This window comes from Paecilomyces variotii (genome assembly GCF_004022145.1).
Source record: "Paecilomyces variotii strain CBS 101075 chromosome Unknown C8Q69scaffold_11, whole genome shotgun sequence".
Lineage (NCBI taxonomy): Eukaryota > Fungi > Ascomycota > Eurotiomycetes > Eurotiales > Thermoascaceae > Paecilomyces > Paecilomyces variotii.
In genome coordinates this window covers 430,958-454,400 of record NW_021167150.1, presented here as the reverse complement: position 1 = coordinate 454,400, position 23,443 = coordinate 430,958, and the positions used below count along the sequence as shown (strand labels likewise).

General features: G+C 46.5%; 12 protein-coding genes across 12 annotated transcripts; 5 read left to right on the top strand and 7 right to left on the bottom strand.

Moving 5' to 3' along the window:
- Window positions 1-5: 5 nt before the first annotated feature.
- On the bottom strand, window positions 6-1,529 carry C8Q69DRAFT_75598 (ClpP/crotonase-like domain-containing protein). The gene is made up of 3 exons (XM_028634002.1): window positions 1,333-1,529; window positions 902-1,111; window positions 6-833 (listed from the first exon to the last, which is right to left on the bottom strand). The coding sequence occupies exons 2-3, from the start codon at window positions 1,093-1,095 to the stop codon at window positions 197-199; spliced, it is 831 nt and encodes a 276-aa protein (XP_028482586.1). The 5' UTR covers window positions 1,096-1,111; window positions 1,333-1,529; the 3' UTR covers window positions 6-196.
- A 446-nt stretch (window positions 1,530-1,975) lies between these two features.
- C8Q69DRAFT_509520 (mitochondrial cytochrome c oxidase assembly factor) lies at window positions 1,976-2,364 on the top strand (the record flags this gene model as incomplete). Its single annotated transcript, XM_028633098.1, has 2 exons — window positions 1,976-2,026; window positions 2,116-2,364. 2 exons carry the CDS (start codon window positions 1,976-1,978, stop codon window positions 2,362-2,364), a joined length of 300 nt encoding a protein of 99 aa, XP_028482585.1.
- Window positions 2,365-2,830: 466 nt separating this feature from the next.
- C8Q69DRAFT_75669 (hypothetical protein) lies at window positions 2,831-3,720 on the bottom strand. Its single transcript, XM_028634004.1, has 2 exons — window positions 3,473-3,720; window positions 2,831-3,327 (listed from the first exon to the last, which is right to left on the bottom strand). The coding sequence occupies exons 1-2, from the start codon at window positions 3,588-3,590 to the stop codon at window positions 3,080-3,082; spliced, it is 366 nt and encodes a 121-aa protein (XP_028482584.1). The 5' UTR covers window positions 3,591-3,720; the 3' UTR covers window positions 2,831-3,079.
- Window positions 3,721-5,079: 1,359 nt separating this feature from the next.
- On the bottom strand, window positions 5,080-7,243 carry C8Q69DRAFT_476844 (Metallo-peptidase family M12-domain-containing protein). The gene is made up of 3 exons (XM_028631290.1): window positions 5,954-7,243; window positions 5,164-5,894; window positions 5,080-5,102 (listed from the first exon to the last, which is right to left on the bottom strand). The coding sequence occupies exons 1-2, from the start codon at window positions 7,168-7,170 to the stop codon at window positions 5,240-5,242; spliced, it is 1,872 nt and encodes a 623-aa protein (XP_028482583.1). The 5' UTR covers window positions 7,171-7,243; the 3' UTR covers window positions 5,080-5,102; window positions 5,164-5,239.
- An 855-nt stretch (window positions 7,244-8,098) lies between these two features.
- On the top strand, window positions 8,099-9,031 carry C8Q69DRAFT_476843 (hypothetical protein). Its single transcript, XM_028631289.1, has 2 exons — window positions 8,099-8,867; window positions 8,935-9,031. Exons 1-2 carry the CDS (start codon window positions 8,261-8,263, stop codon window positions 8,988-8,990), a joined length of 663 nt encoding a protein of 220 aa, XP_028482582.1. The 5' UTR covers window positions 8,099-8,260; the 3' UTR covers window positions 8,991-9,031.
- A 508-nt stretch (window positions 9,032-9,539) lies between these two features.
- Window positions 9,540-10,719, bottom strand: C8Q69DRAFT_530125 (hypothetical protein). Its single transcript, XM_028633723.1, has 2 exons — window positions 10,673-10,719; window positions 9,540-10,568 (listed from the first exon to the last, which is right to left on the bottom strand). The coding sequence occupies exon 2, from the start codon at window positions 10,532-10,534 to the stop codon at window positions 9,695-9,697; it is 840 nt and encodes a 279-aa protein (XP_028482581.1). The 5' UTR covers window positions 10,535-10,568; window positions 10,673-10,719; the 3' UTR covers window positions 9,540-9,694.
- Window positions 10,720-11,726: 1,007 nt separating this feature from the next.
- On the top strand, window positions 11,727-13,006 carry C8Q69DRAFT_75583 (putative alpha/beta superfamily hydrolase). Its single transcript, XM_028634001.1, has one exon. It carries the CDS (start codon window positions 11,843-11,845, stop codon window positions 12,896-12,898), a length of 1,056 nt encoding a protein of 351 aa, XP_028482580.1. The 5' UTR covers window positions 11,727-11,842; the 3' UTR covers window positions 12,899-13,006.
- Window positions 13,007-14,187: 1,181 nt separating this feature from the next.
- C8Q69DRAFT_509515 (putative adam) lies at window positions 14,188-15,366 on the top strand (the record flags this gene model as incomplete). Its single annotated transcript, XM_028633097.1, has 5 exons — window positions 14,188-14,278; window positions 14,332-14,380; window positions 14,443-14,508; window positions 14,590-15,030; window positions 15,090-15,366. The coding sequence occupies 5 exons, from the start codon at window positions 14,188-14,190 to the stop codon at window positions 15,364-15,366; spliced, it is 924 nt and encodes a 307-aa protein (XP_028482579.1).
- A 191-nt stretch (window positions 15,367-15,557) lies between these two features.
- Window positions 15,558-16,851, bottom strand: C8Q69DRAFT_75545 (hypothetical protein). Its single transcript, XM_028634000.1, has 2 exons — window positions 16,521-16,851; window positions 15,558-16,425 (listed from the first exon to the last, which is right to left on the bottom strand). Exons 1-2 carry the CDS (start codon window positions 16,690-16,692, stop codon window positions 15,677-15,679), a joined length of 921 nt encoding a protein of 306 aa, XP_028482578.1. The 5' UTR covers window positions 16,693-16,851; the 3' UTR covers window positions 15,558-15,676.
- Window positions 16,852-17,550: 699 nt separating this feature from the next.
- Window positions 17,551-19,680, bottom strand: C8Q69DRAFT_476828 (hypothetical protein). The gene has a single exon (XM_028631288.1). The coding sequence runs from the start codon at window positions 19,450-19,452 to the stop codon at window positions 17,686-17,688; it is 1,767 nt and encodes a 588-aa protein (XP_028482577.1). The 5' UTR covers window positions 19,453-19,680; the 3' UTR covers window positions 17,551-17,685.
- Window positions 19,681-20,396: 716 nt separating this feature from the next.
- C8Q69DRAFT_509513 (hypothetical protein) lies at window positions 20,397-21,601 on the top strand (the record flags this gene model as incomplete). The annotated part of the gene is made up of 3 exons (XM_028633096.1): window positions 20,397-20,418; window positions 20,481-20,532; window positions 20,668-21,601. 3 exons carry the CDS (start codon window positions 20,397-20,399, stop codon window positions 21,599-21,601), a joined length of 1,008 nt encoding a protein of 335 aa, XP_028482576.1.
- A 322-nt stretch (window positions 21,602-21,923) lies between these two features.
- On the bottom strand, window positions 21,924-22,787 carry C8Q69DRAFT_436658 (Extradiol ring-cleavage dioxygenase, class III enzyme, subunit B; the record flags this gene model as incomplete). Its single annotated transcript, XM_028628568.1, has 1 exon — window positions 21,924-22,787. The coding sequence occupies one exon, from the start codon at window positions 22,785-22,787 to the stop codon at window positions 21,924-21,926; it is 864 nt and encodes a 287-aa protein (XP_028482575.1).
- Between the last annotated feature and the right edge of the window lie 656 nt (window positions 22,788-23,443).

Below are 23,443 nucleotides of genomic sequence, written 5' to 3'. Positions count from 1 at the left end.
CCTATGCTTCAGAAATCATATTGGATGTATTGGTCAGAAGCTACGCCAGCCGTCTGGCGATGCCGCTATGTTAGTCCCGACGACGTCCGTCTCCATGTACCTTGGTAGGACATAAACAATCAATCGAGAAACCCCTGCTAGACGCAGCAACATATGTACTGTACAACCCGACTGATCTGACAGATCAAGTCCTACATCATAGCTTATGTCTCTTCTGTCCACTCGCAATCTTCTTGAATTCCTCCTGCGGAATACCCTGGAGGAACCTCTCCATACCCATAAAGGCCTCGAGACCATTTTGACGATCTAGAATCTCCCTCTCAGGCCGACGGATCAATTCCTTGATCTTCAGTAGACTGGTCTGGCTCAGATGCGCACCCAGTCGCTCCTCGACTTCCTCCAAAACGAGCTTCAGGAATCCGTCGGAGTCGTCCTTCTTCCCGGACTGAGGGGTGAGAACCTTGTTCACGAAGCCAGTTGCGACGAGCTCGTCGCAAGTAATGCGCTTGCTCATGATCAAGGCCTCATTGGCCTTTGAGATACCGAGCCGCTCGACAAACGCACGAGAAGCACCACCCTCAGCGACCAGGCCGAGGGACGAGAATGGCGTGAGTAGGAAGGCATGCGGAGCAGCATAGATGAAGTCTCCAAAGGCAGTCAGAGCAGCAGAGAGTCCAACAGCGGGACCGTTGAGTGCCACTACGAGGATCTTCGGGTGCGTATAGAAAGTACGCGTGAGGTCGATATTGTTCACGACGAAGCCGCGAAGAACGTCCCGACGATCAGTAGAGCTGAGGGTAGCTCCAGGACGGCTGGCATTCACATCTGCTCCACTATGAGATTAAAAAGTTAAGCTTTTTGTTTTTATATTCATTACATGATGTGCAAAAAGAAAACTCACGCTGAGAAGAATCGTCCTGTTCCAGTCAAGACGGTGATGAAGATATCATCTCTTGCAGCGACTTCGCGCATGCGTTCTCCCAGGAGAGAGTACTGGTCTTGAGTAAGGGCATTAAGCTTCGACGCATTGTTCAGTGTGATTATGGCAATGCGGTCCTGGTATTTGACAGTGACAACTTCTTCGTTGGAAGCCATGTTGTAGCGTTATGAGCTGGAAGCTCGACGGTAGTTCCAGCGATGAAGAAATCAGAGAGAGTCAAGTTCACAAATAAAAGCACACCTCAGTACTGTAGAAGAAGGCAGCTTATCAACAGATAAATGCGTTGCAGTAGTGAAGACCGACGCTTGGACTAAGGTTACAAGCGATACTCACCAAAGCCGAGGGATCTACTCCAGAACGAGCAACGAATAGTCAAGTAGCGAACAGCCTACCTAGATCACAGATCACTAGACTCCCGGAAGATGCCAGCTCCCCCAATGATCAAACTCAGGATGATAAATCTCTCGGATAAACCCAACTAAATTGAGCAAGCTGCTGCAATACGGAGCAGGGCACAAAGCTCCTCAATCTCATCTCCATCTCCTAATAATGAAATCGGACCTCGGCAGCTTCGATACGCGCGGTCAGATGACCCCAACCCTGACAGGTCATGTGATCTTCGAGTCTTGCCGCGCGTTTGTTCTGTTTGCCAATCAGCTCGCGGATTATTCGGCGTTTGGAAGAACTGGCGGCGGCGATCCAGAACGGAGGTGGTCTGAGAAGTAGTAGTGATCCCTTTTGCGATACTCGGATGCGTGATTGATATCGCGGTGGACTCACGCTTCAGTTATTTGATATATACATTATCTCATAGATTCGACATTCATTCCAGACCTGCGTGGAACGGCTCCTAGTTATCTACCGCAACTACGATTATCCAAAAAGAAGAGAGAGAAAAAAGGGAAATCCCCGGATCGATTTAACGGCCTCTTCAGCTTCTCTTCCGCAAAGTCTCCGGATCTCCCTATTGATTTGATCTATACTTGAGACGCAAATATAATCAACGGATCTAGCACTCTTCGAGAGATAGCAACCATGTCCGCCATCCTCCGCAGGCTGCAAGGCGGCAACCTTGAAGTCTTCAAGGTATATATCAAACCAACCCAAACCCCCATATCCGTCCATTTATCTATCTCCCCATCGATTTTCTAACCAAACTGATTATTATGATTTAGTTCGGAATGTACATCCTCTTCCCCATCGGCTGGATGTACTACTTCGGAACGAATCTCGAAGAACGCTTCTCCGTGCCCGGCTTCTGGCCCAGCGCCGAACAATCGCACAAGATTCCCACCGACAAAGAAGAGATTGATCGCGAGCTGGCGCGTATGCGGCTCGTGGACAGTGTGAAGCGCGAGAGACGGCAGCGGGAGAGGGAGGCTGCAGAGGCGCTGGCACAGGCGCAGGCGGAGAGTCGGGAGTGAAGAGAAATCCCCAGCGTTTGAAAGGGATTCGCTTCGAGGATGTGGGTTGTATCATATATGGAAACTTGTCGGGATTTAGAAATGAGACAGGAAGAGGAACGATATGATTTTATGATGGCAGGATGAAAAGAAGACATGGATGAGAGGGGGAAGTTCTGCCAGTTCATCCGTTCCGTGAAAGGGTGGATGTCAACATGTACCATCACTGCTCTGGGCATTACAGGAGTTATTCTTTATTTGGGACTTATATGTACATCTCTCTTAATTGAGACAATTCTCCTTTCCTCGTGGTATCATCGCGGGTTGCATCTGCATTTACACATGTCGAAGTCTGAACATTGGACAGAATCATCAAGAGTTAGTTACCTCGATGGGATCAGGTAAGATATTCAATAAGCTTTTAAAAAAAAATTACGCTCAGTGCGCTGCGGTGGTATCAATGCAATAACAATAAGGCAAAAGGGAATATCCATCATGCGCCCGCTCCCATGCAATCAACACAAGTTGCTCCCAAGACGTGGTGAAGGAAAGAATCGGTCTAGCTGAAACACACAACGCCCCCAAGCGCCCTCGCTCATCTGAACAGAACTGAAAGTGGTATCTCGACCGCATACGGCGATGGGATCCGCGACTATAATCAAGCTCCCTCAGGAGCTCCCGTGCCGGAAAAGCATAACGAGCATAGAGCGCTCAATCGCCGTGTGTAGCCATTCCATCACAGATCCGCGACTCTTACAGTCGCCGCCGCTGCTGCCGCCGCGCCTTGGGCCGTTTCGTAGATAACCTCTAGAGTTTTGGTGGTGTTGTCGCGTAGCAGAGCAGATGGCGACAGGAGGTAGTCGCTAATTGGGCGATCGCCAGCCCAGTAGTAGTAGATGTGGCCGCAAATGCTCTTGACGTGGTCGGGCAGGTAGACATAAGCAGCGGTGGACAGGAGAGTAACGAGGCTCAAAAGTAGCGAGTCTGTGAATTGAGACAACGTTAGCATCAAGGCTCTCTCTCTCTCTCTCTCTCTCTCTGCCTGCATTCTGCGACCGCCGGCAATCGCGAAAAGATTCCCTCCTATTCGCCAGCGGCATTGACAAGTAGCAGGGCACGTGCGACATACTGAAGATGAATTTCTCCGTAGGAGTAAGCATATATATCGCGAAGGTGACCTCGTACTGGTATATCTTCAGTCGAACCCAGCGGACCAGAGAGCTGATCATCCAGAAAATAAGTTCCATGGTTAATAGCGACAGGTGTTCGTAGCCTGAATGGCGAGTTGCGAGTTGGCGAGGGTGTAGACTTGTAGGATCGTGAATGCTGCTGCCTGCCGATCTCTCCCTGTTTTTGCCCTTTCTTTTTTTTTTTTTTTTTTTTTTTCTGTTGAGGGAAAAAGAAAGAAATAATAGGATAAAGGAAGAGGCAACGGAAAAGAGAGTTTCGTAGCCCAGTTGCTGATAGCGCTGAAACGTGACTAGCTCGTCAGAGATGAAAGCTCTCCTTTATGGAAAAGGAGGTGGAGTGAAGGCGCAATGTTGATCTGTGATCGCCTGGTCACTGCATCCCGCGTGGATGTTAGAGTAAGCGTGTATGGTAGTAGTTAGATGCCGCTGGGGATATTCTTAGGACGAGAGGGGAAAAGCCGAGGGCCCGGGTCTATTTTAATCGCAGGGTCAAAAGAACCTTTTCAATCTCCACGAGGCCAACGATTCTGAGCGATCTGGATGCTGGATTCCAGTGGCGGTCGACAACAAAGGTGAAAGGAGAGCAGCAAACAAGCGGTCTAGTCTATGCCAACTAATTAACTGTATCACCAAGTCGACTCGACGACTCCTTTCCTTCCTATGGTAGAGGCCAGGCTGGAGACATGGAAGCCTCGACCACGTTGACGGGCCCCAACGATCTTCCATGGCTCACATTCAACGGGCCCATGAGGAACGCTAGAGTAGCGCTCTGATTATTTACTGTATGGTGACTTACTTCAAGTTGCAAGAGCCCAGAGCTAATTCTTATTATTATTATCCATTGACAGGCTGGAACATAAAACCATCGCCATCCCTCTTTCTCCCCATCTCTCTCACCCGCATGTCTGGCTGTCCCTTGTTTCACCGTGAGATCGACTCGTGGGTGGTTCCAATCCCGAAAGGCCTGCAGAGACGACACGAGTACAGGACAAGATCGACTGCGCCTCCCCCGACACTTCTATCCGGTCCAATAACAAAACATCTTCAGGTGGTGCACTGTTCGCGGGCGAGAGATGGCGTACCTGTCCCGCTCCACCACATCTCCACGGATTCCGTGTCTCGAGCTTTCTGATTATCTATTGACTGTGCAGTCTGTGGAGAAAGCTGTTCAGGTCGATGATAATAATAATAGATAATACAGTAATGATGTTAGACACCCCCTTCGAAGCTCGGTGGCTCCTGCTGGGCGCCGTGTTCACTAGTGTCATGTGATCTGGGCGACCCTATATAGGGCTCACTAAATAGTTCAATCAAGCAACATTCTCACCGTTCAAGGTTTCCAAGATTCCTTCAAATACTAACTACAAGTTGAACTAATTGTAGACTTACAAGGTTAGGGTAGTGGTAGAGCGCAATAATACTTAACTTAACGTCTTATGCTTGATGGCCAGGCGGGGCACTTCGTCATTAAACATTCCATTGAGGAATAATACAAGACGTTCATTCCTTGGAAATAATTAAATGTCGCCCTTTTATACCACTACATAGTAGTATTCACTCGATATATCGGTAAGTAGTATTACTTCTCTATCCTCTTTATCCATTTCAATATTCTTAATGTAACATACAGCATTTACCTTTCTTGGCGACCGATTCTAGAGAACACAGTGTATGTACATACATGTACGGAGATACAATTTCAGTCATTAATTTGACACCTGAGTCGCTGGCCTGGCAGCTTGCGGAGAAACTGTTGCCACTACCGGCCTCATATCTTGAGCCAAAACCAAAGGCATGATTTTCTGCCGCGCTTTGCGTTTGAGTTGTCTTTGGCGGCAACTGATGATAGCACAAGCAAGTATCAGAAGGAGCAGGCCACCGCCGATCCCAGCGGCAAGCCCGATGACCAGGGACAGGTGGTCATCAACCCATGGCACACTGCTATCGCCGCCGTCATTTGTACCCGATGAATCAGTCCCGCAGCTGTTCGTATATCCACATGTCCTTCCATTGCAGCAATTGCCATAAGCATCTTGACAGGAGTCATCCCCTCCGCAGTCGCAGTCTTCGCCAGGCTCTACTATCCCATTCCCACATTGGCTTCTTGTAGACGTCGTGTTGTTACCACCCTCTCTTAGACAGCTGGTTCTGATGTAATTATTGCCCATCATGTAACAGACATTCCCGATAGTGCACGGAGAGAACTGTGATAGCCGCCGACTTGAAACCGGATTCATCAAATATCTCCCACCTGCATCACATGTGGAGGTGGAAAGCGGGCAACATTGTCCTTCACTATACCTGGCGCATGTACTTGACTCACAATCATGAATAGCTCCAAAGATATGGCCAGATTCGTGCCTATACAACGGGCCTTAGTACTCAATTCTAGAATATCTGTCAAGGACGGGACCACCTACGCAAAAACTTGCCATTCTGTGCTAGTTCTAACCACGACACTAGCCCCTGTTTCTGATTGCGAGTTCCATCTTGAGGAATGAGGGCTACAAAGCTGACCAACCCATGCCACACCTACCTCACCTCCTGTTGGGCAGCTTGTCATCAGAGTCCAATATGCAAGATCATCATTGATCGATCCCCTCCACGATGAAAATAGGTTGAGTCGTTGTTGGAGATCACTTGCGGCACATGGCAAATTCCAAGGGGCATTATCCGGTGCTGTGCGCGGACATTCTGGATCGCTGATTGTGATATTCTGGATTTGGAGAGATATATTGAAGCTTCGCTCAAAGATTTCTGATGCAGAATTGACCACGTTGACAATGTTTTGATGAGCGGCGTCGGCTGATATGAATGATGCAGTGTATGTGCAGTCTGTGACAATACCAATTAAAGCCGTGCGATGCGATGTCGGACATCCTGCTGTACCGCCTATATGGTCCCTGAAATCATTGTACTGGGGACTACCCCACTGACGTGTAAAAAGAGAATCGTTTAACTCGCTGGTCTCGGTGTCCGCATAGGTGCTTGCTGGTGAAGTATTCACCCGACAGATACTTTCGTCCTGGGATCGTTTTGTTTCGGTATTATCTCCATCGGTTATCCTATAAGCAATGATATAATCGTCTTGTCGTGGACCGCGATGTCGTAATCGTAATCCCGGCCTGTCCAGGCCTCTTGTGAACTGAGAATAGGTGGAAGCAAGTTGAACATGGTATTGTTCATGATAGACTGTGAAAGTTCCTTCGAACAGTGGTTTTGCTCCATGTCTTATCATGTATATCCGTGCCCAACCAACGTTCAGCTTGCCTTCCTTGGCCTCGACAAAAACGATCCCCTTGAAAACTTTATGCGCGGACCTCTCAATTGGACCTCCGTGTACCGACCGCCCATCCTTGTCAAGATGTCGAATGTAAGCATCTGGTGCTATTATATCAAGACTCGGTTGTAACTTAAGCGTTATCGTCTGATAAGATGGCGCAAGTCTGAAGGTGATATTGAAGTCCGAGTATGCATCGACCCTATAAGATGTAGGTTCGATAATGACATCTTGTAGAGCTAAAAGGTGATTGTTGGTGTCTTCATATTCTGATTGAGTAATATCAAAAGGCCGAGCATACTCCGGAAAAAGAAGAGTAGCACCGATAACGACAACCAAGAAGCGAAGTATTTCCATGCTTGTAAATATCTAGGCCGTAGTGATGATCATTGTTTCAAACTGTTGGGGGACATCTGTTCTTATATTGAAGCTGGATACGCTATATACTTCATTCTTAAAAAATATACGACTCCGGGACTCTATTCGACTTTGATCCGGTGAGTTCTTGGTTATTGCACAGCCACGACTGACAACGTATAGTTGTTATACAACTTATGTGAGTACCAATGTTTATACGTTGTGCCAAGCATGGTGTATTCGTGAGTAGAGACTAACGTTCTTCAACTCATTCAATGATCTATTGCCATAGCCACAATGGCTCCAGTTGATGTGGCATGTATTCGAAATCAGGAGATACTGTTCTAGAAGCTTGGTGCTTACTTGGCATTCTAACGGACGGAGATAAGTAACGGAATCCGAAAGAGATGCTTTCAGGCGAAGAAAATCGGACTTACCAACATACCATAGCTCTAGTCAACTAGAAAACCTAAGAGCATTATGTTTCTAGAGACGATAGCCGATAAGACCATATAGGCACTTAGAAAGCGATTCACTTCTGGGAAAGCAATAGCCAAAAACAGCACGCTACATTCTCTTATTCAACGTTACCTCGTCATTATGGAATTATGCACGGATAATACCTTTTATCTTATATGTGTATCCCTAGTTCTGCGGCAAAGTCTCAATCTTGGCTTCAAATTTTCGTCTGTCCCGTTACGGTGGTAGCTGTGACACTACCACTGAAATGGGCCATTTGCGTACCAAACTTTGCAGGGGCACTGCAGAAACTTCGTAGAATAACTCCAATACTAGCTGACGTCCACTTTGTGGCAGTGCCGCTGCAAGTTGCTTACAGATAACTTTCGCTTGACATGCGGCACTGAGTCTCCACAGGAACCGCTGCTGAAAATGACCGAGTTTTATGGTCTTTGTAAGACCCTCATCATGAAAATCAATAGTCTAGTCACTTACAGTAACGATTTTTGGGCTGACTTCTGAGCATAAATGTTATCCTACGTCTGCACGTCTGTTCTTTCAATCAAAAGTTATTACAGGGTCTTTTGATAACCTACTCATCATCTCTTCGACACGGGAAAACAGAACTATTATGTTACTATCATCTTTGATTTTTGTGAACATTTCGATTTCGCTATTAGCAGCGGCAGCTGCTATCGACCCTGATGCTCGCCAAAATTATTATCTAGAAGACAAATCTAGAAGTAATGATGATGACCAATTTTGTACACCTCAAGGACATCCATATCGAAATTACCTCGTCATATGCGAACAGGACCAAAGCGTACTGTCAGATGTTGATTGGGTGTCACTCATTTATGATACCCCGTTTGGTGATGATGTAGCCGACATCTTGGACTTATCATATGCGAGAGAGAAGGACATATCCAGCGAAAGCCTTCGTGAATTACGCTCTCGCCGCCTGAATATGGAGCCCATACTTGACGAAATAAAAGACCTCATATGTCCGAACATCGCATGGCACCTGGAGGATCTTTCCAATGTTAATGATGGATGCCAAAATTCTTTTCATACTCCTTTAGTGAGGATATACGCATTATTTTTCGTGTCCTTACTGTGCGCATACCTCTTTCTGGGATCTCTAGCAGCAACAGAGAAAGATGCTATCGCCCAAAGCCAGAAAGAAAGAATACTGGAAAGCCAAGCAAAGGTTGAGAGGGTGATATTTGCATGTGAACCTGATATTGACATCGGCAGCAATTTTGACGATAGTGACTATCCGATGGGATGAGATCAATTACCTACCTACTGCATTCTCGACAATAAAACGAGATCTGTTAATGTATTATAATCTCGATTAGTTCATTTGGTTCTTATTTCCTCTCCGTTTTCGTTTTTCGATGTATGTGTGCTTAAATGATAGTATCCTTTCCCTACTTCGTCTCAGTCACCTTGCCAAGCTAACTTCTTACGCAGTAAAACTAGCGAGACAGTTCAAGCCTGGGGATTGAGTGCTCTGTTGATGTCATTATGCTGAAATAGTTACGGGAGATTCACTTTCATCGATATTGCAGGGCCACAGTAAGAAGTTCTGGAGCATCAACCTATGAAACAATGTCATAATTTTCAGCTATCGTTATACTGCTCATTGCAACATGTGTTCCATACATCTCACTCGAATTAAGGTCCATATTTCGGGTTGAGTAGACAGAAGAACCCCATACCTCCTATTGGCCGATAAATAAAGTTGGGCTTGCCAAGAATATAAGCAACTTGCATTAGTGGCTTTCGAATCAACGCTTTCCTTAACGTGTGTAAGTATAAGGACGACGTGGACCTTGCTATGGATTGTTTTACTTATTTTACTTATTGGAGTAAGCATTTTACACAGCGCTACTTACACCTTATTAGGCCTTTTATGTACCCTATTAGGATCTTTATTGTGGAGAGCTGCATATATGGGGTTTAAGTGCAAGCTGATGAGATTGTCAAGGTGAAGGTATTGATTCTCCCGAAAAGCAGACACATAATACACACCGTCCTATCTCCAACATGAACGCCTCTTTTAAAAGATTCCCGGAAACATTAACCAAGGAACCCTGGCCTTGTACTCTTCCCACTGTTCAGAATATTTCCCCCCCATATACTTATCCATTCCCCGGATCGAATTGCTCAAGAAATCCCGCAACAAGAATGCCATGAGAATCACGCACGGTGCCCATCCACCTGCAGCAAGCATGTATCCTCCGCGCCAAATTGTATACGCTCCATAGTTGATATGTCTCGCCAGTCGCCACAGTCCCCCAGTAAAGATCTTTCCTTTGTTTTTAGGATCTTTCTTGAACCATTTCCGCTGCACTTCGGCCACGGTTTCGACCAGGAGTCCCGCAGAGAACATCAACGTTCCGACCACAACGTTCAAAGGCAAGGAGAGGCCATTGGTGTAGGGAATACTGATCTGAGGTTCTGAAAGAGCAGCAGAGGTTTTGGAAGAAAGCAGAAGGAAAGTAGCTGTCGTATCGAATGCGAGGTTGAAGGCTGAGATGAACGTTGCGAATGATGGCGGGAAATACTCTTGATTGAGCCCAAGAATCCAGTAGATATGCTTCGCCACTGCGGCTGCTGACATGCCAAGGAGGATACAACGGGGTTTAGATAGAGCAGAGGATGAGCCAGCTAGGACAGAACTGGTGGTTGTGACACCTATGCGGGTTAGGATGTTGTCACCTGCACCCCGGAACAGGAGATTGTATTGGATGAAGGGATCTAGAACCCGGAGGCCGATCCAAGTTGCTGTCCCTGCGGTGCTGAATGTGTAGTTACCGCGTTGGATCTTGTCCACTGGTTCTCCATCGTTGCCCACATTCGCGGCGGCAGAAGACTTGGAAGGGGAAGGGTTTGCCATAGTCTGTGATATAAATGGTAGGACCAGATTCTTCCTATGATGCGGAGCTCAGTCAGTCGCTTGATTCAGGAAGACCAGGTTGATAAAACACGGATACTCGGAATTCGACTGGAAGGACTGATTAAGTTGAGTACCTACCTTCGGCCGTGAAATATTTCCGGCGTAGCAGAGATGTCGTTGGAACGGGAGACAGGATTGTAGTTATGGCAGACGAATTACTTATTGATTCATGGTACAGTCAAGTAGTTATATACAAATTGTTCATCATCTGTTTCCGAATACGGAAAGTCTTTCGGCCGTTCTCCTTTCCAAAGGGAAGTCTTAGTATGTTGATCCTATTCGAGCTTGATTAATACAATACATTCATGTCTCTCTTTCGTTCCAAGGACACAAATCGAATAGTTCTTCTGCGAGGAAAGGGTTTCGCCAGCGTTATTTTTGAGAATCGTTGCATCTATCGGAGTGCATGAGTCTGGGTTCCCAGAGATTAAAAAGGCATCTATATCGCTCCTGACAAGTGTCATGGATCGATTAGTCAAGTCAATGTATTAAAGGTCCGTTCGAGGAATCATCAAGTTGCCCACGTTGATTGACTACGTGGGTGCGTTCACGGTGCTGCTTGACAGGTAACGATAAGTCTCGTACTTAATCCCCAGTTCCCCAGTTCATCATGTCGATCGATCAGCACCTCAGCCACCCTGCCAAGGCCAGAGAATAAGCAACTTGCATAAGCGCCGGAGTTTATAACCTTGTGCTATCTGTCTGGGTTTCTGGTATGAAAGCTTTCACTGTATAAAAAGTGGGATTCACGAAGGTCGTACCGAACATCAGCAACCTGCATTTAGGGCCCACTGGCACTTTGTATCCAAGGTTAGTAAGGGCTTTTTCCTATAAGCAATTACTTGTGCCTAGGTCGCTTTGCCGCTGATATCATCGGCCAGTTAAGGAAGCTTAAGCCATCTACCATTGAGGTCTTTGCTTTTCCATCCATAAGACTCTTCTCCACTGCTAATAGAAACATGTAATCAGGTCCTACCAACTCACCACGAATTACGAACCATGTATCTTGGCATAATGGCGACTTCACGCCGAAAGCATTGGCAATACGCGGCCTCAATCCGTCTTTGGAAAGACAATCTCTAATCTCCGGTGTCGGTGACGGAGGCTATGGCAGTGCAAGGTCATTATCTTGTCTATCGAAGAACTATAAAAGCAGCAATATGAGAACTGCAAACAGGTATCCTTCCGTTACCAGACTCTCTGTCATTTTTCTATCATCAGACTTGACCAATACTCGAGAATAGCATCATGAAACTGGTAGGAACCAGCAATGCCGCTCTCGCCATGATAGCAATCATCAGTGCGATGTCAGCGGCAGCACAGAACATGTCGTACGGAGCCAACAACTTCTACCGCAGCAACAACGTGACGCTCCAGCCGATTACCTTCCAGAATCAATACCAGATGACTATCGCGGGCAACCTCTTTACCCTCAAGGATCTTAATGTCAGTGCCAAATTGCCTGCTATTGTCGTCAGCCACCCTATGGGCGCCGTGAAGGAGCAAAGTGCAAATCTTTATGCTACGAAATTAGCCGAGCAGGGCTTCGTCACAGTCTCGCTCGATCTTAGCTTCTGGGGAGGCAGCGAGGGTGAACCACGCAACGCAGTGCTGCCAGATCTTTACGCAGAGGCGTTCAGCGCAGCAGTCGATTATCTCGGGATGCAGGACTTCGTGGATCGTGAGCGTATTGGTGCCCTGGGCATCTGTGCCAGCGGTGGCTTCGTGATCAGTGCGGCGAAGATTGACCCGCGCATGAAGGCTATCGCGACAGCAAGCATGTACAATATGGGCGCTGTCAATCGCAACGGGCTGCGGAGGTCTCAAAGTGTCGAGCAGCGCAAGGAGGCCATTGCTGCCGCGGCGCAGCAACGCTGGACGGAATTGGAAGGCGGCGAGGTTCAGTATACCAGCGGCACTCCCAGTCATATCACGCCCGAATCACCTCCTGTTGCGCGAGAGTTTTATGACTTTTATCGTACATCTCGTGGCGAGTTCACACCTGCTGGTTCGTCACCGAACCTTACGACGCACCCAACGCTCTCCAGTAACGTGAAATTCATGAACTTCTATCCGTTCGAAGATATAGAGACGATTTCGCCGCGTCCACTTCTGTTCATCTCGGGCGACCAGGCTCACTCGCGCGAGTTCAGCGAAGCAGCTTACGCGCGTGCTGCTGAACCGAAGGAGCTGTTATGGGTTCCAGGAGCTGGCCATGTCGATCTGTATGATCGTGTGGACCTCATCCCATTCGGCAGACTCACCCAGTTCTTTCGGACAAACCTCAGGCGAAATGAAAATTGAAGAATGTTAGTCTAGTTCAAAGGATTTAGCTGTGAAAACGACGAACGAGATTTATATTTAGTTCATAACTGATATATAAGCGATCAATGTAACTATAGTGTCCCTAGCTATCAACTTTACAATGGTTATATAAATTGCTGACGCAAAGTTAACTTGAATCGGTTTCCTGATCTAGTATTATTTACGTCTCCGGATTAGGAATTGATCTAGCTAGTTACGTCTTCTTTTCCTTATAACATGATAGACACTACCATCACTCTTATCTGGATCAAACAGCCTAGCAATTCAACGCTTCCTATAGTTATGCAACTTCTGTGACAACATGATCCTAAGAGATCCGATTCCAACTGAATCTCACTGCTCACTGCTCAAACCATGATATCTCGGACACGTAAGACTCCGGAGAGCATTCCCAGTGGATGTAAATTGAAGCGCCTCCATGTACGTTTTCAGGTCCACAGACAGGTCTGTGCTGTTTCTAGCAACGCGTAGATTCACAAGATATCTAGTCTCATACTCGCGAATCAGTGCCAAAGAACGCCTTTTTTGCCTCTTCGTAGTCGATATCATGTTCTCTCATCAAAACTGCTATGGCATTAGGGATATTTCGCGGCCATATTTAGTGGCCTCTCTATACTCCTTTTCTCACGAAAATAAGTTGTCCTGCAAGAAAAATGCAGCATATCCGGATAATAATCACCCAGAGTCTGAAACGCTTCGTCTCCTGAGTTCCGGAACAATTGTAACGAGATCTTTGCACTTGTAGCCCCTCTGAGCGGGGAGCAAATCGAGCATCTTCCACCAATTTCAACTAGTTTCTAGGGAGTAGACCCGCCACCTCTAGTCTATGGAGCAATGGAGCACCCTGACTGCTGGCGGCTTCCCAATTAACCGTAAGGCTGGTTTCTTGCTACTCATAACGCTCACCGTTGGACCCGCTGCCACCGTGGAAGCTTGCCTGATCACTAGCGAGCAGGTCTATGGTATATCCTATCCTAAGTCACGTAACTACTAGCTGCCAGGGCGCCAAGAGGAGGACCCAAGGGGGTAATCTAACATCAGTCAGCTTAGTGGCTGGTTCTGGAATAAGCAAGCTGCATTAGCGCGAGTAAAACATGTGAAATCGAGTTCTATCTGCAATCACCATGAAAAAGGCAAATAATGACGAGCTACACAGTCCCTCCAACCTCGGTATTAAAGACCTTACGATTTCTCATAGTGCCATGCTTGCTACCTTCTTCAACTTATCATATTTTGATCGATTTCAGATTTTCTCTTTCTGACCTAAAATGGCTGGCTATGAACACTCTGGTCCAGTGGACTGTGATGTGCCCTTTGATACCGCAAATCTCAAGGGCAAAACTGCGATCATAACTGGAGGTAGATTCAACGCAGTCGATAAATGCAAGAACCTTCTAATATTTGATGAACAGGCGCAAATGGTTTAGGCGAAGCTTATGTTCGCGCTCTTGTTGCTGCGGGGTACTACATCCACGGTACCAACTTGGCCGTAACGGATCACAACTTACTAACATCACCATCAGAGCGAACGTCTGTGTTGGGGACTGCAACGTTGAAAAGGGAAAACGATTAGAAGCTGAGCTTTCAAAGTATACCATGGCCTTTTTCGGATTAGATTGCATAATGTGTGTGTGTTTTAAGAAGATGCTGACAATTGTGTCCGGTTCAAGCATCAAGTTTGTCCAATGTGATACAACGAAGTGGGACGATCAGGTCCAGCTGTTTCGTGAAGCCAAGTCCTTCTCGCCAACAGGAGATATTTCCTACGTCGTTGCCAACGCGGGTATTTCACGGCCAGATGAGGTGTTCCAACCCTCTGGCAATAAGCTGGAACCGGAAAAGCCCGATTTATCTACAATCGATGTCAACCTTGTTGGATCCTTGTACACTGTGAAACTGGCACTGCATTACTTCGTCAGCCAGAATGGACAACAGCCGTCTAAGAGCCAGAAGGACACATGTTTGATTTTGATCGGTTCCGGAGCAGCCTTCGTTGACGTTCCCCGAACTCCTCAGTATTGTGCGACAAAATGGGCTATGCGAGGAATCATGCACTCCCTGAGAAGGACCGCTTTTTATTACGGAAGTCGGGTGAATATCATTTCTCCATGGTATGCGATATTCTGATTTGTGGCAATGGTAATACGAGCCAAATAACTGACTGAGATAGGTATGTCAAAACCAACATTCTTCCGGAAGAGATATTTGCACGTGTGGCGAGGAGTGGTGTGGAATTTGCCGACCCAGCAGATGCTGCACAGTGCCTTCTACGAATCTTAAGTGATTCTAGTGTAAACGGACATTCTTTCTTTGTATCAGCAAAGAAGTGGGTCCCACGGGGTTTCATAGACCTTGATCTTGAAGATTATCCGGGGAATATACTACTGCAGGAAATTCAGGACGACCAAATGAAACCTGCTCCGGTTGGAATGGGACTCTTCGTGTAGGGTGATGGCCTGTGTGGGATCTATAACACATGCAACTTTGCCTATGGAACTTGTTTAGAATGCTAGAATGCATGAAGATATATGAGAACAGATCTTTAGATGGCTGGCATGAATTTAATAGACAAATAGAGTCACAGTAACCATGATGGAGATTCTGGTCAATTTTGTGAAGTAAAAAAAGGGCCCACAAAGTTCTCCTTAACAGAGGTAATCCTAACTCCCCATGAGCAGATCTGAGCACTGAAACGCGGAAATATGTAAACCGGCTAGATCTGGATTGCAGTTTTTATTTTATCTTTCTGTTACTGTTCTAAGAAGTCTGGGTCTTTCCATCCTGTGTTGTGATTTTTCCCAGCATGAGAATCTGGCTCCAACTTAGTGGCTTCTCCCCCCTTCGCACACGCCAGCGATTGGTGTATATTAAGAGATCTGGACATCCCTTGAGAATCCAACCCCATTTTCGAGCGAATGCTTCGGTGACTTCCCAATTAGATGGATCCCAAGGCGGACCCCAGACTAAGAGAGTCGCTTCTGTATTGCGGGTATCCCAGAAAGCCATCAAATCATGACACAACTCATCGTCGTCAAAGTAACTTGTCCTCGAGATCAGATTATCTCTCATTTGGGGAAACGGAAATGTATCAAGCCAAGGATGGTGTGGTGTTGCTCGTTGGAGCGCCGTTGGGCGCAGACTCGGTGGGATCGACTCCTCAGAAAAGCCGCAGGATGCTTGATTGAAAATGGATACGATTTCGTCTGCACAAAGCCATTCCTTTGTCATGCCCATTGTCAAAATATTATCATGGATGGCACGTTGGACGTTGAGTTTGCAGAGAGAAATGAGATGACTTAGATCTGGCGATGCATTGAGATAGCTTTGGATGGCAAGAGCCTCAAACCGATGCATACGTTCCTGTAAATCTGAGGGGCAGTGAATCTGAGGGTCTTTGGTTATTCTCCCACACGTTAGAGTATCGTCGTGTTTATATTTTCTCCTATTGTTCCTGCGCTCTCGTTTCCCATCGATTGCTTTGTTTGTGGTGTCTTGTCGCCTCAAACCTATATTATGATGTAATGTTAGCCATGGAGAAAACTTGGCTAAGTATGAGACTGTAGATTGAGTAAGCATAGGGAATATTTAATGAAGATCTCACGATATGCTCTCTGATTCAACAGATTCTGCAGTTTTCTTCTTTTGGCACGATTTGTCACACCAGTCCAATCCTCAGATGACGCGCGAATGCCGGATTGTTGTGGCATTAGCGCCAATTCGATTTCGGCAGTGTTCGATGGTGATGCTACCGAAGGTGTTCTCTCATCAGCCATTGTCACTCGCACTTCAGCTCCGAATACGCAGCTCTCTACAATAATAGAGATTCCACTGGGTGCATTAAAGGACCGAATAGTGTGAGTGGCGGGATGCAAGATGCTGACACAAGAACTTCGTCGTCCCTATATACACATTTTAAGGCGAGTGTTAATTTGGTGGGTCGATGTTAAAAAAGCCACTAATGCAAATTGCTTACATTCTTGGCAAGCTTAATACAATTTATCTGCCAATAGATAGGAGGCATGTAGTAGTGATTCTGCCCACCCCGCTCTAAATATAGGCCTTGATTCTAGATCGGTGACTCCATGAGACAAATGTATGGTATGGTATGTAAGCTACAACGGCCAATAAAAACTAGCTGGGCATTATGATATCACTTCTCTATAATTTGGTGTTCCAGAACTTCTTTGGCCCTGGAATAGTAATGAACGCGATTTTCTTCATCTGTTTGAGCACAATGACATGAACAGAGTCATCGGAACCATCCAGCGTCAGGTTCTCGCCCGGGTGGCAGGCGACTTCTGAACCACCAACCTAGCTGGGGCTGTTCTACCAGGTTAGCTAGATTTGCTAGATCTGCTATAAGGGATTAAAGATTATAGGAGGATCTGTTAGAGATATTCCTCTCAGTCTACATAGAGTTACCTGTTTCTAGCTTGCTTAGTTATGAACGCTCAACGTTTGTCTTACGGAAAATGTCACTAGCGCCGTAAGATGTCCTAGTATTATTTATAATAAATAGCTAGTTAATATAATTAAAATCAAGGTTATGTAACAAGGTAAAGTAAGCTTATAAGGCTTGGTGCTTTTTAACTCTGTGTGAGGTAAAAATCATATAACGGACGAGGTGGTATCCTGGGTATGACAAAGCACGATGATATTCAGGGCTCTCCACGGATGAGATACGCAAAGACGTCAATTTAACCTACAACGGCAGACATCAAGTAGAGATCTGGTCTTGGATGATATGTACAGTAAACTATTTCTAATCATATCAAAAGCTCCTCCCAAATGAAAGATGCAAAAAGAGGATCCCAATCTGCGAGACTGACATCACCCTCCGGAATGCTGAGATCTCCCTGCTCGTCTACGTTCCAGCAATTTGCTGTCCAGGCCTTGGATCGCAATGCCTCCAGTCGCGTCCAGTCTGGATGAGAATCATTCGAGAAAGTGGAGAAGCACGTCTCTACTAAATTGCGGAGGGTGTCTGATTCCAGGGACCCAGGATGCTGGATCAGATCTTGAAGAATGATGGCGCAAGGATGAATCACGTCGAAATGGTCGAGCACCCATCTGTATGGAGATAGTGTGGGGTCATTAACTCCTGTCAAGAACCCTCCGATGTAATCCTGGCAGGCATTAAGGGCCTTTATCCTGGAGCTCTGTGGCCATTGCGGCGTTCGTAGATACGGTTGGTGGAGAATGAAGAGCATCTTGCAGCAACTCATTCTCCGGCTCATGGCGACAAATCTTTCCAAAGTCGTCATTTGTGGGTGTTTCGAGTCGGAGACTTCTTCAGTCGATATCCTTTCGGACTCCTCATCTAATCGCTGTATATCAGTGAAGGTTGGCTGACGCACGCCGTAAATATCATGAAAAGCCCTGGAGATCAATAGTCCCGATCGGATTATAGTCTTCAGTAGTTTGCGTTCCAGTTTGCCCTCGCAATCGATCATTCGGACATCTGTAGACGTTGGATGTATTAACAGTGGGAGACCATGAGCCACCGCATAGGTTGTATCTAACACACGAATTGACCACCAGAGGATGCGGCTAAGATCCGCCTCATGTGCAGACAACTGAAACAACATAGGCTCCCGGTGCAGGCCGAGAGACTGAGCAGCTCGCACGAGGACACAAACAGGGCCTGGGTCAGGATGTGAGGCTCCTTCTGTCATACTAGGCGCCGCAAGGAGAAATGCTGCTCTGATAGTATTCAGGTTAGGCCGACTGGGATAGCCAGAGTCAAATAGAAGTTGACTTGCCACGTTCCTCCATGATGATGACGGGATGGAACTCAGTGATGACCCTACATCTTTGGAGGCAGATGCAGAACATGATGCTGTATAGCAAAGAGCAGATATTATAGCTGTTGCCCCAGGGGTAGAACGTTTATGACGGCGTAGGTCCTGCAGACTAGTCATGACTTCTGCGATCTCGACGAGAGGAAACCAGAAATGGCAGTATTGAGAGTACCACGAGATGAGTCGATCAACCTCATTCGATTGGATAAAACGATCGATACCCCCAGTTGAGAGCCCCAGAGATGGGTTATTGAAACCCAGAAGACCTTGACTGGAGAGGGCAAAGGGATCATCCAGCGGCATCGAGACGTCCGATTCTTCCACAGATGCCACCCACGAAGAGCTGGAATAATACCGGAGTCGAAGTCCATTGTTAGCTTTGAGATGACCGTGTTGGTTGAGTCGAATCGTCTGTCCTTCTTCTCGTTCGCCATCTGATTGTTGTATGTGGTCATGGAAAGGCTTCGTACCCGAAGGCTGACCTTCAGGTAGCCCGACTTGTCGTGCCTTCGTGGCAGCTTTGGGTCGATAGACGCAGGGTCGGCTATTGACCTTACACCTTTCGCAATGTGGTTTTGATTGGTCACACCTTATCTTTCTTAACCTACATTGTTCGCAGGCTTGCACTTCGCGATTCCTCGCCAGCCTTGGGCGATCCAAATGAAGACGGAGAAAGCGCGGTGCATCTGAGGGAGGATGTTCGTCATGTCTAGCACCCCTGTAAGAAGCCATGGTAAACGCAGCAGAGTCGTGAAGCCGTCGACTGCCGTGGGCCAGAGCATCCTCTTCTTACATGCATAAGTAGTAACTGTATCGCAACTTCCATGTCCAACACGGATTTGCATTACAAACCCATCCTCAATGGCGATGCTCAGTTACTAAGAGGCAAAATCTGGCCACGAAAAGAGCATCTGGCCGACCGTGAGATTACCAAGTGACAAATAAACATTCGAGGATTCGATTTCGAGAACTCGATCTCGAATGACTATGTAATCTCATTTGAAGCCTCAGGCAGAAAAGGATTACTCATTCCTCGAAATTATCTGGATTCGACTAACCCGTTCTAGGAAGTGACGCGGCCGAGAGTCTTTCCTAGTTTGGAACGAGTAAATACTTATGAGCAATTACAACTAACTATAACCAGAGACAAATGCTGTCGTGGTCAGAACGGAGTGATTCGCTTCTGTTCATCCAAGGATCGAATCATCACTACAATAGGGTTATCATGGTGGAAGGGTACCGTTTGAGATATGGATATGCACTGTGCTGCACATCTTTGCATGGTTCATCGCGCTCTTCGCATAGAGCCTTTCCATTCGAACCTCTTTACTATATACATACTCTCTATTGGCCTCGTAACTACCATACAGAAAGGGCCTATATTCCAAGGATCGGGAAGATTCCGTCGTGGCAACGTCTAATACTCACGAGCAGAAGACATGACAGGCTAAGTACATACCTACTTAGGTATGCCGACAGCTAAGATAGCCTAAGTGTGTGACCGAGCCGAACCGAAACACCCCTAAAGAAATGTACCAAAAATTACTACAAAGCATGCATCGTTAAGCTATAAGAGGCTCTGGAGGATGGCACTTGATCACCGCGGTGGGAAGAATCATACTTAGACATTTTCACAGTGCGCGTTTCAGGGTGTACAGGCTGAGTTGAAACACAAAATGACCAAGGTTTTTCTAACAGGTATGTTTCTACCGATCGATAACTTAGACGACCACCCACTGAGAATAGCACTATTGCTATAGGTGCGAGTGGCTTCATTGGAGCCCACATTCTCAATGATCTCTTGAACCATGGGTATGGATCCCGATCACTCTAGAACTTCTGCAGCTCTATATTTTTCTCTTTTGGCTTCCTTTCTATTATCTTCTCTCTCTGTATCTCTCTCTCTGTGTATCGCTCCCTCTCTATGTGTGTGGGCTAACTATCAAGACACACGGTTGTTTTCGCCGTTCGGTCTACCAGTAGAGGCCAACAGATCCTTGATCGCCACGACCGCGATGCCGCAAACAAGAGGGTGTCATTTGTTGTCATCGACGATTTCGTCAAACAAGGTGCCTTCGATCACGCTTTTCAGGCGAATGCGCCATTTGATGCTGTCATCCACACTGCCAGTCCTTACTTCTATAACCCCTATGACCCTGAGAATGAAATACTTCAGCCGGCCATCCAAGGAACTATCGGAATCCTTCGTTCCGTGACTGAATATGCCCCCTCGGTGAAACGATTCATCATCACGTCCTCGTTTGCAGCAATGATCAACTTCGATAGTCATCCAGCCACATACTCGGAGAGCATTTGGAATCCAATGACATATCAGGATGCATTGCGTCCGTCCGTCACCTATCCAGCGAGCAAGAAGCTTGCTGAGAAGGCAGCATGGGATTTTATGGAGAAGGAGAAGCCCCATTTCTCCCTGACAACTTTCTGTCCTCCACTCGTCTTTGGTCCTGTTATACACCACGTGGAATCGCTGCGCGACATCAATACGTCGAACACTAGGATACGGGATATCATCCAAGGAGAATACAAGGATGCAATTCCACCGACTAATCTTTACTTATGGGTTGATGTTCGTGACTTAGCACGTGCTCACATTCGGGCACTTACGGCAACGGGTACTGAGAATGAGAGGTTCTTCGTCACTGCAGGACATTATGATAACAAGCAGATTGTCGACATTATCCGGGAAGAATATCCTCATCTTTCTGTGGTCCTTCCTCCTAGAAATCTTCCCGGAGATTTACCGAAGGATATCTATCAGTACGACAATTCGAAATCGGTAAATGTCTTGGGCTTGAGATATCGCACTTTGCGGGAGTCTATCAAGGACACTGTGGCATCGTTGTTGAAGATCAGGGAATAGAACAGTGTTGGATCTAAGAATTTAATAGATCCTAATGTATGTTCTCCGCCCTTAGTTTCATCAGTACTTCAAAGAATTTATGCTTGTGGTGTAATAGTACCCCAGAACAGAAGGATCTCGAAACAGTGTATATCAGTGCTCTTACTAAGTATAGGGGACAAATGAGATAGATAAACAACACCGCGTGTTCGTCTTGCTCACTCTACCTTTTTCGGTCTTTAGAGAGCAGAAGATGCAGCTACATGACATATCATCTTAACTGGATAAATAGTTCATTTTGAGATCTTAGGAACCACAAGAATTAAAATGCATCGCAGCAGCTCTAACTCCAGACATAGAAAGCAGTTGGTTCTCCAGCGAGCTCCCATACATTCATTCTCTTCCCCGTATCATGTCCGCCGCTCCCAGCAACGACCATAAATGGCATGAGATGTTCTGAACTTCCAGGAGCATGTGCAATGAAGCTACCCGGAGCTTCCCTCCACATGGACAGTTTCTCCCGTCTCCGATGCGGGTCCGAACAAGACGCTGTAAGCCGAAGAAACTCTGCAAATTGTTCGTTTTCAGCAGACACCTTCGGATTGCGATCATCGCTGAGGTAGACCTTTATTGCTTCCTCAAAGTTGTGCGCGGTGGCACCGCTTCCCAAGATCACATAACCCTCATCCCTAAAACTTTCGACTGCTTGTCCAAGGAGGATATTTGCATTGGTTGACTGATGCTCATTATCTCGTTTGAGCACTGACATCTGTACGATCGGTATATCTCCGCTGGGTCTCAAAATAGACATTGGGACAAAGACACCATGATCCCATCCCCGACTGTTATCAATGACCGGCTCGAACCCAACACCACGAAGTTGTTCTGAGATTCTCGTAGCAAGGGCGGAGTCACCCCGACCATTATATCGGATCGTGTAGGCTTCCTTCGGAATAAAGGATTTGACCTCCTCCATATCTGCATAGTCATAGAAAAGGCGCGCATCATCGCAACCAGAAACGTGAGGCTGGTATGTCTCCCAATGGGCTGTGAATAGTATGATGCCTTTGGCATTTTCGAGGAGATGTGCAAGCCCCTGCATAATCTTCCTCCATGGCTCATGGTCTTCATTCAGGAGAGGAAACGGACCGGCGCCATGTGAAATGAATATTGCAGGGGCTCTGCTTACTTTCTCGAGAGATGGCATCTTCAGTTGTTAAACTGTTTGGTGCTAATTTTGTCGGAATAGCATTTTGGGACTGGAGTCAAAAGTCTCTTATGAGTAGATTCTTATATAGCCGTAATGTGATAGGATTCCCCACTTATGAAAGTACATTGTGTGAAGTTATAAGGCATATTAATACATGCAAAGCTTAGATGTTTTGTGGATCTCAGTATAGTTCAGTATAATGCGCATTAGCACCGGCCGAAAAACTTTCTGGATTTGGTAATTCCTTATCCCCTTCAGCAAACTATTCGGGAAAATCTCGCTACATTTTAGTTCGAACCTATGATAGTGCATCTTGAAGGAAGTCAGCCAAAAAGACTATACACAGTGTAGCGGTTATCACAGGCTGGCACCCCTTATAATGTTCAACTAGAACCCCTAGAGCTGCTTCTTACAATTTCCTATCCACGGTGAGCTCCCTCGATGACGCTGTTCGCAGCTTATTATTATAATAATGCATTGGCATGACTTCTGCGTAGTGGGCACTAATGAAAGCGACGTGCTAATCTTCGCATAATTGGTCTTGCGCATTTGTTAACATTCCGCACCGGCCGAAAAACATCCCATTTTAGGTATAAGCGGAGTAGAAGCGGAACAGTTTCGGATAGATGTTTTTAGACAGCTCACGAGTACAT